General features: G+C 40.3%; 1 protein-coding gene across 2 annotated transcripts in view; it reads left to right on the top strand.

Annotated features, from left to right (window-relative positions):
* Nucleotides 1-16,077, top strand: part of LOC124606772 (hexosaminidase D-like) — a 182,279-nt gene that overhangs the window by 54,921 nt on the left and 111,281 nt on the right. The window contains exons 3-4 of one of the 2 annotated variants that reach the window (XM_047138827.1): nucleotides 2,433-2,507; nucleotides 3,049-3,302. In XM_047138827.1, coding sequence (XP_046994783.1) covers nucleotides 2,433-2,507; nucleotides 3,049-3,302 — 329 coding nt within the window. The remainder of the gene's footprint in view (nucleotides 1-2,432; nucleotides 2,508-3,048; nucleotides 3,303-16,077) is intronic. The other variant, XM_047138828.1, reaches the window with a different exon arrangement.

Consider the following 16,077-nt stretch of genomic DNA (forward strand, 5'->3'; position numbering starts at 1 on the left):
ATTGTTATTTTCCTAATCAGTTGTGGGTAATTAAGATCTCCAACATTTATAGATGACTTGGAAGCATACATACTAGGGAATGTTATTAGTTACTTCTGCAGCTGAGTCTGGTGGCCAATAGTAGCACCCAACTAAAACTTTTATGCCATTCATAATTGTTATTTGTGCCCAAACTGTTGTGCCCACATATACTCAGTTCCTGTACCAAGACCACTGAGCGAGGTGGCGCAGTGGTTAGCAAACTGGACTCGCATTCGGGAGGACGACGGTTCAATCCCGTCTCCGGCCATCCTGATTTAGGTTTTCCGTGATTTCCCTAAATCGTTTCAGGCAAATGCCGGGATGGTTCCTTTGAAAGGGCACGGCCGATTTCCTTCCCAATCCTTCCCTAACGCGAGCCTGCGCTCCGTCTCTAATGACCTCATTGTCGACGGGACGTTAAACACTAACTACCACCACCACCTCCTATACCAAGTGGTTAAAGATTCTTGTCTGTCACTACAGATACACCATATCCCATCCTACAAGGCCTGTTTTTCTTTTCAGTGAATGCTTAAATGTGACTCAAAAAGATCTCAGTACTGTCAATATCTAGCTTTAGCTAACTTGAGGCACTGGGTACTGTACAAGCCCCACGTCTTTCTAGTAGGGTTTCAGTCTCTGACACTTCTTTTATGACTGCTTTTACAACTTATCACTAAATATGAGGGCATCCTTCAAAGTAATGCCTCTGAATTTCTTGTGTGAAAACTGTTACAGCTTTTTAGATGAAACAAACTTTATTAACATTCTTCATCTTTGGTCTTCATGTTTACATCTTTATCTATCAGTGTAGTCACCGTCACAACAAACACTTCTCCCAATGAGATACCAGTTTGTTGATAGAATAGCCATAGATTGTGTGAGTTTGTTGATGGAATCGCAACCTCACGTGTGCTTGCACCACTTTATCACTATTGAAGTGAAGTCCTTTGTGATGTTCTCCAAGTTTTTTAAATGAATGAAAATCAGATGGGGCCAAGTCAGAACTGTGTGGAGGAAGAGCAGTGACAGTGAATGCAAGGCATTAGATTGTTGCAGATGTCACAGCACTCGTGTGGTCTGGCATTGTCCTGCTGAAGGAGAGGGTGCTCCATGTGTGGGCAAAATCTTTGAATTTGTGCTTTCCGTTTTCTCATGCACCGACGAAGTTACACACTGCCATGTTACATGCTGCAACTTGGAGCCCTCTAGCAGCAAGGGTTGCTATTTGCACCAGTGACGCAGGAAAGTCGACCGGGTAATATGCGTGACATGTAATACCTCAGTTGATATTGAGAACAGAATAAAACATTCAGAACATTACTTTTCAGTACACCCTTGTATATTGATATTAGTGACTGGCCAAAAGGATTAAGAAGAAAGCAGTGGGCTTGGTGTCATGAGGACACTGGGAAAGGCAATGCTCCAAGGCAGTCATTTAACTTTCTACTTATTTTAACCTTTGATGGCTTACTTTCTTTCATCACTGTGTGCTGCATAATATAACCTGACATGGAAAAAGACTGGTATCTCAGTTAAGAATTAGTTAGTGTGTGTAACCCACATATCAATCAACTGTAGGTGTGTTGTTGCTTTTCCTAATATTTGTGTATTATTTCCATCCTAGAATATATTTAGTCCTAATTTTTATTTATTATATTCTGCTATTCTGGATTCTCCACCTAGGCCAGTTTTTATTTTCTGAATATTTCTCCCAACTGTCTGATACTGGTAAAATATTTAACACAAATAAACAATAATATTAAAACATCTGTGTTGTTTGACACAACACTTTTGCATTATAATGTTTTTTTCTTCAGTTTTTGGCAAACTTTACTCCTGAGATCTGCAATGTATAATGCTAACATCTTATCTTTCTGAGCTCAACAGCTCACTATTCTGGAGGGACACCGAGTTAATTTTCAGGCTAGTAAATGGGAAATGCGGTGCACAAAATGAAAATCAAATAAAGTTGCTGTGACCTTGATATCAGCTGATGGGGTTTGAAGTGTTATATCATGATACAATGCGTGTGTACTTTGTACAGTGATCTGTAGTGAGAAATGAAGAGACATTTTAGCACTATTTTTTTTTTTTTTTTTGCTTTATTAAATAACTTCTTTACAAAACAGTAATGTGTGAACACAGTGAAACTGCCCTGTTTTAACTGTTCTGGCCTTGTATTCAGAAGGATGGAGGCTCCCAGTTTCTGTGAGGCCATCCTGATTTACGTTTTCCATGCTTTTCCTAAATTACTTCAGGCGTAAGACTTTTATCCAACATTCCACTTGACCCTCTCTCACTTTTTCCAAATTTGACCTATAAACATGTAAATTCTTATATATGAATTATATTTTATTTGTTTGTTCTTAAAGTGTAACACCATAACATGTGTAGTATTTTTGCTACAGGGATCCACAGACGCATGAAACAACAACCACAACTACTACTACTACTTCTACTACTGTATCCCCTTACCTTCGTAAGTAAGTGCCTGTCACCTTCGCTATGTGCATCTACATGTTTCCCAGTGACACAATCTTCCTTTCACACCCTTCCCCCTTCCAGAAAAATTAAATCTCCTCCTCCTTCCCTCGCAAATGGCTGCCCCTCCCACTTCCCCGTGTGTGTGTGTGTGTGTGTGTGTGTGTGTGTGTGTGTGTGTGTGAGTGTGATTTTTCTATCAGTGTAGTAATTTAGCCATATCTATGTATTTTTAAGAGCGAAGTTATGTTCTGTTGTTAATTGAAATGGGACACTTCTCTCGATAATATTACTTACACTGAGGGGACTGATGACCTCAGATGTTAAGTCCCATAGTGCTCAGAGCCATTACTTACACTGACACTTGCAAAGTGCAGATAGGCTTAAAATCCTGGCTTGATGACAGAGAGGGTAACTTTCATTCCTGTAATATTCTAGTGCTTTATTTTCTTTCTAAAATCTTCTATTACTTTAGCTTTGTGTGTGTATGTGTTTCCCTAAATGGTAGGAGTAAGAGGTAAATATAATTGGTTTTTCTTCTAGATATGTGAAGACTCGGTATCCAAGCGTGACTCCTTTGACGTGGGATGATGAATTTCGCTCTCTAAGAGAGGAAGATCTTAGAAGGGCAGGTGTTGGTCGGTGGTTAGAGCCTGTCATTTGGAAATATACACCAGATATAAATGCCGCTTTACCACCAGAGTTGTGGGACAAATACAGTGCAATATTCCCTGCTGTGTGGATAGCAAGTGCCTTCAAAGGAGCTACTGGTCCTGATAAACTGCTCACAGACATTAGTAAGTTTTCTGTTATGATTTTTTTTAAGGGAAATATGTGGTTGGTTTTGTACAGTGTGATTTTTACCTCTTATATAAGACTGGATATCAAACCATTTCTTCGAGTTTCTTATTATACCGTCTAGGAAAGCTGAGTCATAATTCGCCCAGTGTGAATCTAGTTTTGTCTAAAGCTCCTGTTGTTTACATAGCATTTGTTACAGCATCCTTGTCTTGATAATGAATTTATTTACCATTGTATTATATCAATCCTAGTGAGATGAAAAGAGAATCTGACTTATAGAAATGTGTGAGACGTGCAGGTAGGGCTTGAGAAGTGATCTCCCTTCTCTGATTTGCAAATGACAGGGAGATAAAATTTCGCATTGTTGAGTAATGTCTTTGTGCATTACTGAAATTTTTAGTGACACAATCTGTCCCACTGTTTCCCGTACTATAAGTGCACCTCAAAGTTTGTGCTTAATCATATTGACATCCAATTTCATTTATATGTTTATGTCATTTATATATTTGTGTCATTTAGTTCAAATACATATTTAAAATCTCATAAATGTGTTTTAACCCCTAATTAAATGAGAAAAGTTCCTCACTAAATTACAGTCTCTTTTCACAGCTATATTAATTACTGAGATACTGGTATCAACTTTGCTTGTTCAAATAGAAATTAGTAATTTCTGCTGCTAGTATCATAGTTCTTAGAAAAATAATTTTTTTGGGGTTTCATTCTTCAAAATCCAATTAGTAGTTCTATAGTAGTTACAATATTTACATCTTAGGATCTATCTATTTTGAATACGTCGCTGATTGAGTGTTTATACAGAACTTTTACATCAGGCTGATTGGGTGCTCCAGCTTGATGCAGCTAAGAGAGTCTACTCACAAAAGTGGAATAGTGGAGAAAAGTTTAATTTGAAACTGATATCGATCAGTGATCACACTTGGCTACATATAATGGGATATTTGTGTTCTAGTGATAGTTCACAACTGACCATGTAGACATTTGCCACCATATAGCTTAACGGGCCACATTTCAACCCAAACCATATATTCATTAAACAGATAATACCATCTGATATCTGTGGACATGAGGCAATATTTAAAAGACTCTTAGTATTCACAGGGGAAATTAGGTTCCATTGTTTCAGTACCTAATTAAATGGAACCATGGTAAGTGACAAAACAGCACAAAAGCTTTCTAATATATGCTCAGGCTGCCCGACTGCAATATTTAGTTTATGTTGGAAATGTGCTGAATTCTTTATACAAAGAGTCTGATTGGTTAATGTGAGATCATGGTTGAGTAGCTGGGCGAACAGATTGAAGTTCCTGTTGGTGTTAACAAGTATTTTAGGCAACTTGTGTTGTCTCAGTGGCAGTTTAAATGAAAAAGAGTTCCCTCTCTTAGTGCTCAGTTCAGTTGTGGAGTTATTTATCAATTGTGTAGCAGTTCAAAGAAAGGTCCTTTCCGAACTCCTCACAAATTTGTGGATCCATTAGGTTGGTAATCTTGCTGTGGTAGCTGGATATATTCAGAACTAAATTTTCTTCACAAGTGACCAGAAAATGAAGATTCCATATGCTTTCATGCATTTTATAACTTTTCCCTCAACCTTAGTTATTATACTTAGCAAATGGCTTTGATGTGCTCACTCTTTTACTCTCTCTGTGTATGGATTTCTTAAGCTTTTGCTGTGCATATGATACAAATGGCTGCTTCTCTATTGGCTATAATTTTCTCAAAGGGTTTTCATAGATTTAGTAGATAATTCACCATTTCCATACTTGGTGAGAACCAGTTTCAAATCATCGGATGACAATATGAGAATTTTACACCGACCAGATTGTTTGCTTAGGCTGCAGCTTTTAAGACTACTTCTTATGTGTGTTTGATGTTATTGATACAGGCTTCCCCTTAGTACTGTTCCATAGTCTGTCAATTTTATAGCTGTTAGCAATACCAAATTTGTTACTGTTGTGTCTGCAGTCATAGGGGTTGGATACGAGGTAGGAACACAAAGACATACATTTGCTTGGGTAAAATTCAAACATTTTTATTTGCAACTTTTACACATAGCTGAGCTGGCAAAGGCAAATGCTTGACTCCCTTTGTTGTATGTACAGTTATTTGGCAAACTGAATTCTGTCCTTGGTTCACTGACTAGTCCCTTCTAGTTACTGATTATTGTGGTGCAGGCATCAACCAAAGTCTCGACTAACTGACTTTGGTCATTGGTTCACTGGCTAGTCACATCTTGTAACATGATTGTGGTGCAGGTGTCAGTGATAGTCTTCCAAGATTCCTCATGTCTTCTCTTTGGGATCTGTGCATGTGTGACTCTTATAACAGTGTGGAAAAAATGCTGTTAGCCACGTAGTGTGCGTGACTGTTAGTGGTGCTGCTATGCATGTATGTTGGTCTTGGTGTGAGTAACAGAGATCCCATAATGAACAAAATGTTCACTGGTGGCCAGCCTGGAGTACTATACTTGACTGACTTCAGAGTAGTGTGAAGACACTGTTGTATGTGGTTAGCAAAGACATTGCCAGTGCTGCAGTACTGATAGTTGTATGAAGAGACATGAGATTACAGTTTGTGCTTGCCATATCTCAACAGGTCTGCTGGATGCAATGTTCCAATAGTGTCTGCTCTGTCTAGTTGAAAAACTGCTGTGACATGGTTGAGCAAAACAACTGCTTTATTTTCGGGTACCTCCAACCTCTCTGTTGTATGTAATAAAAGAGAGAGAACATATGAGTTAAGCTCCCTTGTCTTGGACTCTCCCATGCTTCAAACTTCCCATGATATCTTACCTCCATGGGGATACATGATCATAAATGTAATCTTCCATATCATAAAATATTAAAATTTGTAGCTGTTACACAGTAGTCAAATGGATTTTCTTGACATGACCAACTTTTTATATATACAGAGGGCTCATCGTTTCAATTCACTACACTCATTGGCTTGCTGCTGAGTAAAATGAAATTTTGTTGCAAGTTACCTTTGTGATCTGGTATTATGCCATGCGTTTTTGAGACTTGAATCATGACTCAAGAAAATCAGTTCAACCACAGAAAGAAACAGCTGAGAAAAATTTAGTAATGGTGACATTAGTGGTTATTTGTTTAGCAACCTGGATTCGGCAAGCAGATAAAGTAGTGATCAAAAGGAAGCTAATTCATGATTTTAAAGGGTAATTAGACACTTTACAGCTAACTGGCTGTTCAGTTCAGTCACAACTGCAGTGTTTATTTAACAGTTAAAAACAATGCAAGAACAGTACAAATGAAGCACTTGACACAGCATTCCTGCAGTATTGGAACAGAATAGAAGTAGGCCATGGGTTCATTGTGAACAAATGTTATGCAAAATTTGCAAGAATAAATCAAAGAATTGACCAGACACACTGCAAGTTTTATTTGTTACTAGTCAGTCAGAATAAGCAAGAGATTTTAATATTCTAGACTAAACCAAATAAGGTTGTCTTCAGCTGGGCTTGCTTTTAAATGTTTCTTACTTCCTGTTGTCAAGAGACTGATGAAATTTGGCAGGTGTAGTTGACAAGGTGGTGGTGTCTGTAATTTTGCAAAGACTCCAACTGGTGGACATGCACCCTGCAGAAGGTACTGCCATCAGACTAGTTGTGGCAGTGCAGTACACAACAGTATCCATGAATGGATGGATAATGTTATTTCACTGATCCACCAAGCTCCTGGTAAATCAGTTCCAGTGTCTGTAGGTTATCTTCAAAGACCCCCTTGGAGGAATGTCACTCTCTGCAATAAAGAGGTAGTGAAATACACAGCTCCTCACAGATTCAGCTATTGACCAAGTGCAGATAATTTCAAAGCTTTCCAGATAATAAGGGCCAAATGCTACTGGTTTATTGAGGAGAACAAAAATAAATTGTTTGGTGTGAGTTTCTGATCATTATATGGAAGAATTTAACAGAGAGATTATTTAATTATTGCTAACACTTGGTATAAGAATCATAAAGAAGAGTATGTGTACATGGAGGAGACCAGAAGGCACTGGAAGTTTACAAATAGGTTATATAATTTTGGGTATTGGGCCGTGTCACTGTAAATTACAATACAACTAATTTGCCAACATTTCAACCAACTTGCTGCAGTCCTCTTCAGGGCAGTTCACTACTGTATACTGGTGAATGTCTTCCTTTATATACTTAAACAATGGAAAAGCCAGGATGTAATGATGACAATATAATGAAAAGGATAGATTGATACTCATCATATCGCAGAAATGCTGAGTTGCAGACAGGCACAACAAAAAGACTACTAAACACGTAAGCTTTCAACCAGGAGGCCTTCTTCTGAAACAGATATATACTGTCATTTGCTGCTGTTTGGTGGTTACTGGCAGCACATATCTGTGATATCATTGGGCAGTTTGAAGAGATTGTTATGGAGGGGTGGCTGTATGGTATGCTATAGCCTGTGCTATCCTGGTATCCGATTAGAAGGTAGCTGTAGTAGGTGATTGGCAGAAGGTGATGTATTAGCTGTCTGTTACCTGTGCCACCCTGGTAAGAGACTGGTAGGCAAGTTCTCATTGGTGATTGGAAGGCAATAGCAAATTGGCAGCTTGTGTCCAGGGGGTAGTGTTTTCCTGCAGTGAGGCTTTAAGGCTGCACTGCAGTTCTCCCGCAACTGCTTCTATACTGCTAAACCTGGGTCGAGTGGTGCTGCTGGCTGGTAAACAGACTTGTCCCACTGGGCTGTAGTCAGTGGCAGCCTGGCCGCAGGTAACTTGTAGCCATCCTCCCTGTTCAAGTTGTTAGGGTGTTTAATTATTTCAATTGCCTCTCCTATTTTCTTTTGCTGCATCCATGGGTGCCAGCAAGCATGTGAGGTGCTTGAAAATAGATAGGATGGCGCCATTTGTGATGGTGTTCTGATACAGCTGACTTCTTGTTCTGCTCCAGTTGTACGTAACGTTCATGCTCCAAAATGCAATTGCTAATGGGCCTCCCTATTTCACCAACATAGACTTTGCTGCATTCACTCTGAAGTTCATAGACACCTGTGGTGTGGAGAGCATTCACGGGATCCGTGGTGGGCTTCAACAAATCTCGGATCTTTTAGCCTCTCTGAAATACAGATCTGACTGCTATATGATGCAGAACCTTGCCTGTACGGTTACTGACACCTCTCACATAAGGTCTGTTTTGTCTTCGCTGACCCATAGTTCATTGTATATCTCTGTTGTATCGATTTGTACGGAATGTTGTTGTGGGCTTGTTCAGTTTCTGTTGTGTGTGGTTGGCATCACTAATCCGGTGAGCTCGGGCTGTCAGCGTATGCGCCAAAGCATTCTTCTGTGATGTAGTAGTTAGACAGAGATTACCAATTCAGATTTTAAACTGCAAAAAATTTCCAGTGGTAGATGTGGATTCGGATCATAATTTATTGTTTATGAACTGCAGATTAAAACTGAAGAAATTGCGGAAAGATAGAAAATGAAGAATATGGGGCCTTGACTAAATGTAAGTACCAAAGGTTGTTGAGAGTTTCATAAAGAGCATTAGGCAATGATTGATGGAAATGGAGAAAAGAAATACAATAGGAGATGACTGCATAACTTTGGGAAATGAAGTAGTGAAGGCAGCAGAGGATCAGATAGCCAAAAACATTAGGCCCAATAGAAATCCTTCAGTAACACATGAGTTATTGAATTTAATTCACCAAAGTAGAAAATATAAAAATGCAGCAAATGAAGCAAGAAAAAGGGACTACAAATGTCTAAAACATAACATTGAGAGAAACTGTACAGTGGATAAGTAGGAATAGCTAGAGCACAAAGTCAAGGCTTTAGAAGCATGCCTAATGAGGGGAAAGATACATATTCCCTACAGGAAAACTGAAGAGTGTGTGGTATCTGGTAGAATTGAACATTTATTTCCACATAAAACGCGTCTATACAGGATAGCTTACAAGCGTGGAAGGCTGACAGTTAACTGTAAAGAGAGGCATGGAATTGTCTGAATCACTATCATCAAAGAGTAACTATAATGACAAATACTAGTCACATGAAATGTTAATACACCACTGTATACACGCATTTGCGGGGTGAGAATGAGATGCTACGTGACTCCCCCCCTCCCCAGTGTTAATGATATCACAGATTAAACTTCACTCATCACCCTACACATGTTACCACTGTTTTCTTGAAACCTGGCATTGTGTTATTGGAGCCAGTGGGTCCAGCAGGATGTGAGGTACCAATCTTTGGCATTGTTTTCTTCTCTGAGGTGCCTGGCATCTGTAATGTCTCATGGTGGCTGTGGGTACAGGGACGTTTTCTGGTGCTACATTCTTATCTTCTCACTCGCCTCCTGTAGTCTCTGCTGTGTCCAATGCATAAAAAAATGCGGACTTGAGTCGGTATAGTTCGACAGTGGTAGGCCTACCATTTATTCTAATCTGGAATGTGTGGCTGCCTCTGCTAATCACATCATGGCATTAGAAAATGTATGTGCAGTTCTCAAGATTTGTGAACACAAACAAATGTCTCCCAGCCTGACTTATGGGTGCTATTGGTCTAAGCTGGCATATGTGCTTTCGTAGTCTTGCAGCAAAGTCTGATACGACTGTCTGTGTAAAAATTCTCCTGGCAGACGTAGTGTTTGCCCGCACACTAGCTGCTGTTGTAGCTTTTAGATCACTTTTGAAGATGCCCGTAGTCCGAGGAGCACCATAGATTGTACTTCCATCCAATTCTGCAATGTGTGACATTGCAGAGCTGCTTTCAGTTGTCGATGCAGGTGTTCAGCTATACCATTTGATGCAGGATGATAGGCTGTGATGTCTATACGCTTCATGCCTAATAATGTAACTAATACTCTGAGAAGGTAGACTTCGAATTGTTGTCCCTGGTATATGGTAATCCATAGTGGTACGCCAAATCGGGTGAGATAACCGCAAAAAAATGTCTGTGCCACAGTTTCTGTTGTGTTATCCTTCATGGGGAGTGCTTCAGGCTACCTGGTAAATCAGTCCACAACTGTAAGACAATAATTATAGCTTTCTGAGACTGCGAGTGGGCCTATGATATCAATGTGGTGGTGGTGGTGGTGGTGGTGGTGATTGGTTTACGGGGCGCTCAACTGTGTGGTCATCAGTGCCCGACAATATCAGTGTGCACATGTTCGAAACGTTGATTCAGCAGCAGAAGTGCACCTAGCGGTGCTCTGACATACTGTGTGCTCTTGTTCCTCTAACACATAATGCGTTGTTTGACAAATGTTTTGTGGTCTGCTGCATTCCAGGCCAGACAAAACTTTGTTTGACCAATCTAATAGTGCCGTGTACTCCTATATGTGCCAGATTGTGTACTGATGCAATTACTTGTGCTCGAAAGTGTTGCATCGCAAATGGACGTGCTTTCACTCCAGACAGGTCACAATACAATTCAACATTTGCTTCAGGCATTGTGATACATTGTAACTTCAGTCGTCCCAGTTGTTTTAACAAATCTTGTAACTCATTATCACATTGTTGGGTCTGTGCGAGAGTACCAACATCAGTGGTAGCTGTTACAGCTTCAACATTTGAGCGTGTGTCTGCTGTCGCGTTCACCGCCTCTACACATGATAGCGCATCCACTAGTATGTTCAGCATCCTTTGTATATAAACAATACAGGTGGTGAATTGGCTAATGTAATCTAAATGGCATACTTGCCCCAGTGATGCTATCTCTGGTTTTACAGCAAAGGCATATGTTAGCAGCAAGTCATCTGTATAAATAGTGAACTGTCGGCCCACTAGTAAATGCCTGAATTTCTTGAGTGTGGCATAAGCTGCATACAGTTTGTGGTCATAGGTTGCCCAACATTGCTGCGAAGGTGGCAACTTGTGTCTGAAGAATGCTATGGGCTGCCAACAATGTTCAACCTGTTGTTGCAGTACAGTGCCAACAGCTGTATACAAGGCATCAATCATAAGTGCAAGTGGAGCCTGTGCCGTGGAGTGTGCTAATTATGTAGCCTCTGCAATTGTTGTTTTTACGGCCTGAAAAGCATCATCTGCTTTGTTTGTTCAATGAAACCTGTCATTTGGCTTTGGTGTGCCATTAAGAAATTCATTCAGGAGTGCTGTTAACGATGTGTAATTGTATACAAATCTTTGTCTAAAAAATTTATGACTCCTAAAAACCGCCATAGCTCTCTGATTGTAATGGGGTGAGGGTACTTGTTTGTGGCTTCCACTTTATTTTTCAGTGGTAGAATACTATGCACGTCTACCTTGTAACCCAGAAACTGCACTTCTCTTGTTCAAAAAGTACACTTTGAAGGATAAGTTACTAAGCCTTTTATGCGTAAATGAGTAAATATCTCAGCCAGATGGTGTAAATGTTTTTCTTCCAATGCAGACATCACCAGAATATCATCTACGTAAACATAACAGAAATATAAGTCCCTAGTAATCTCATCCATGAAACAATGAAACATCTATGGTGTGTTTCACAGACCAAAAGGCATCTTAGTGAACTTGAATTGACCAAAAGGTGTTGTCACTGCTGTCTTGGGGTTATCTTCTATGGCAACGGGGTCTGATGATATGCCCGGACTAGATCAATAGAAGAAAATATAGTCTTACCATGAACGTTGGCAGAGAAGTCTTCTATATTTGGCACCGGGTACCGATCTGGAATGGTCTTCTTTGATACCACATGGGTTGGGGCTGCCCAACTGCTACTTGAAACTCTGCAAATGCTCATTGACAGTATGTTGTGGAATTCCTGCTCCACCACATGCAACTTCTTTGGCAACAAATGTCAAGGCTTGGAGTGAGATGGGGCAGGCCTGACATAGTCATAATGTGCTGTACCGTTGTGTGTTTAACCAGTGGGAGGGTAGGCGACTGTTGTATGATTTTGGGAAATTCTTTTAGGAATCATGTGTACCGTGTATCTACTGCTACCGTACATACCATCATGGGAGTGATGCAACACACCTTCCGTGGAGTATGCAGGTGTGTAGTGAAATCGAACAGCTGCTTGCGTCGGAGGTCAGGTATTAGATCATAAAAGTATAAAAAATCAGCTCCTGTGATAGACTGTGACATATCCACTACTGTGAAGTGCCACTCAAATGTATGGGGTAGGACAAGGTTAAGCTACAGTGTGATCTGACCGTATGTTTTAATCTTAGGGTTGTTACTGGCAAACAGACAAGAATTGTCACAGCTGCAGTACAGGAGTTACTGGGTACACGGATACTTCTGCCCCTGTGTCCATTAGGTATTGTACTTTCATGTTGCGGTCTGTGGCAAAAAAAAGTCGACATGCATTACCAGTGTGAGTAGTTGTTGCTGCTACGTTTTCCACTTCATGTTTCCACTTACATGGTGGTGTATACTTTCATGCGTGGTTGCTGAATATCTTGTGGTACCAACACAAATTTTGTGCCGATGGCGAGTGGTTACAACTTCTTGATGACCGGCGGTGCCGTTGATGACATGCGTGTCTCGTTCGTCATGCGGCTACTTTTGTGGTAAGCTCCTCTAAAATTGCAACGGGAGTGGTGCTAGTATCATTGCAGATGTATCCTCTTGCCATGGTGTCTGTGCTGACACGTTGTTGTGGGATACGTCTCGACGATCCTGTCTGCTGTTTGCGCTAGTGCATTTAAATCACCTGTGAACACTGTCAGAATTTTTTGAGTGTCAGAGGGTAATCAACCAAATACTGTGCAGCACATCGTTGCTCACTGTATTGCTTGCCAATGTATGCAAAAGTTGTGTCAGTGTTCAATCGCCGAACTCTTCATTCTGTAATAGCTTTTCTAGTCACTTTGCTTCAGATTGTGATAGGTGCGTCACTAGCGCATTCTTAATTGACGCATGCCATTCAGCATTAGATGATGCAGCAAGGATATCTTGTACCTCTGCGGCTTAAGTCGTCTGTTAGTGCTGCGACTACATGGCCATACTTTGTTTCGTCTGTTGATATCTGTGCAGGGATGAACTGGCTTTCAGGCTGTGCAAATCTCGACACTGGGTTATGTTGCCAGAATGGTGGGGATTTGATTGTAACCCAATTATTGTGCCGCTCATAGCTGGCCCTGTGATGACTGGCGGATTGTCCATTTTCGTGCGAGAATGAGTGTGGCTGACACAGAAGTAATGAATGTTCATGTCACAGTGTGGTGCAGAATGCTGATGACGATATGGTCATGTTGTTGTGTTACCCTTGGGGGTCACCAAATATGTGGTATCTGGTAGAATTGAACATATATTTCCACAGAAAACATGTCTATAAAGGATAGCTTACAAGCGTGGAAGGCTGAACAGTTAACTGTCAAGAGAGGCATGGAATTGTCTATACCGCCAACGTTAAAGAGTAACTATAATGACAAATACTAGTCACATGGAATGTTTATAAGCCACTGTACACTCGCGCTCGCGGAGACAGACTGAGAAGCTACAAGCTCTTTGGCGAAATGAGAAGAACCTATATGAATATAAAGTGCTCAGATAGGGAGTCAGTACTAAGCAAAGAAGAGCTATATGAGGGCAATGATCATGAAGACAGTATTATAGAAAGAAAAGAGAAATTACATGAAAATGGAGTTTGTGCTATGTTACTGTGAGAATAATATGACAGAGTGCTGAAAGACCTAAGTTGAAAAATGCATCTGGAGTACGTGACATTCCCTCAGAAGTATTGACACCCTTGAGACAGCCAACGGTGACTAAATTATTCCACCTGGTTTACAAGATATATATGGGATAGAGGATATGCCCTCACATTTCAAGAAAAATGTAATAATACCAATTACAAAGCAAACGGGTCCTGACAGGCATGAAAATTACTGAATCATCAGTTTAATAAGTCATTGTAACAGAATATTGACATCAATTATTTACAGAAGAATGGAAAAACTGACAGAAGCCGACTTCAAGGATGGTCAGTCTGGGTTCTGAGGAAGTGTAGAAGCACACAAAGCAATAATGACCCTATGACTTACTTTAGAAGGTAGGTCTAAGAAAGGCATACCTAAGGTGTACAGGATTTACAGATTTAGAGAAAGCTTTATCAGTGTTGACTGGACTACACGTATTGAAATTCTGAAGGAAGCATGGTTAAATAAAGGGAGGGAAAAGTTACATGCAGCTTGTACAGAAACCAGACTGCAATTATAAGTGTTGACGGACATGAAAGAGAATCAGTTGTTCAAAGAGAGTGAGACAGGGTTGTAACTTATCCTTGATGTTATTCAGTCTATACAATGAGCAAGCTGTGAAGGAAACCAAGGGGAAATTTGGAAAGCGAATTAAAGATTAGGAACAGGGGGGGGGGGGGGGGGTGTACAGACAGTCATGCGAAATACTTTTGAACATGTTTTCTGAAATTGTAGCTACAAATAGGCCGGACCTTATTGACAGTGTTAGTTTAGAAACAAGGATTAATGATCATGATGTCATTATAGCAATTATGACTACGAAAATTAAAACATCCATCAAGAAGGTTAGGAGTGTGTTTCTGCTAGATAGAGCAGATAAGCAGTTATTAACATATTACTTATACAATGAATTGGCATCATTTAGTACCAGTAATATGGATGTGGAGGAATTATGGGCAAAGTTTAAGCAGATTGTAAATCATGGTCTGGAGAGTTATGTGCCTGGTAAGTGGACAAAGGATGGAAAAGACCCACCATGGTTTAATAGCGAAATTCGTAAGATGCTGAGCAAGCAGAGGCTGTTGCACTTTGGGTTCAAAATGGATTCACAAATGATGACAAGCAAAGGTTACTAGAGATTCTTGGGTCTGTGAAAAGAGCTATACGTGAAGCATACTACAACTACCACCATCACACCTTACAAAAAAATGTGGCACAGAACCCGCGAAAATTCTCATTGTGAGTAAAATCGCTAAGCGGGTCTGAGGCTTCCATTCCGTCCCTTGTTGAACAGTCTGGTGTGACACTGAAGACAGCAAAACGGAAGTCACAGTTTTAAATTTCACGTTCAAGAAATCATTCATGCAGGAGAACTGAACAAACATAATGTCATTTGACCGTCAGGAAGACTCCTGTATGGATGACATAGAAATAAGCGTACCTGTCATAGAGAAGCAACGTAAAGATCTGAAAACAAATAAATCACCAGGTCTGGATGGAATCCCAGTTCGGTTTTACAGAGAGTACTCTATGGCATTGATCCCTTACTAGGTTGCATTTATCAAGAATCTCTAGCCCAGGACAAAGTCCCAAGTGACTGGAAAAAAGTGCAGGTGATTCCAGTATATACGAAAGGTAAAAGAACAGACCTACAGAATTACAGACCGATATCCCTAACTTCTGTTTGCTGCAGAATCATTGAATACATTCTCAGTTCGAATACAATAAATTTTCTTCACGCAGAGCAGCTTATGCCCATCAATCAGCGTGGTTTTAGAAAGCATCACTCATTGAAACTCAGCTTGCTCTTGTCTCACATTATATACTGAGAGCTATGGATGTAGACAACAGGCAGATTCCATATTTTTAGATTTCCAGAAAGCAATTGACATGGTGCCCCATTGCAGACTGTTAACGAGAAGATATGAGTATATGGAATAAGTTCACAGATATGTGAGTGGCAGGAAGACTTCTTAAATAATAGAACCCAGTATGTTGTTCTCGATGGCGAGTGTTTATCAGAGACAAGGGTACTGTCAGGAGTGCCCCAGAGAACTATGATGGGATCACTGTTGTTCTCTGTATACATAAATGATTTGGTGGACAGGGTGGGCAGCAGTCTGCAGTTG

Source organism: Schistocerca americana, chromosome 3 (genome assembly GCF_021461395.2).
Source record: "Schistocerca americana isolate TAMUIC-IGC-003095 chromosome 3, iqSchAmer2.1, whole genome shotgun sequence".
Lineage (NCBI taxonomy): Eukaryota > Metazoa > Arthropoda > Insecta > Orthoptera > Acrididae > Schistocerca > Schistocerca americana.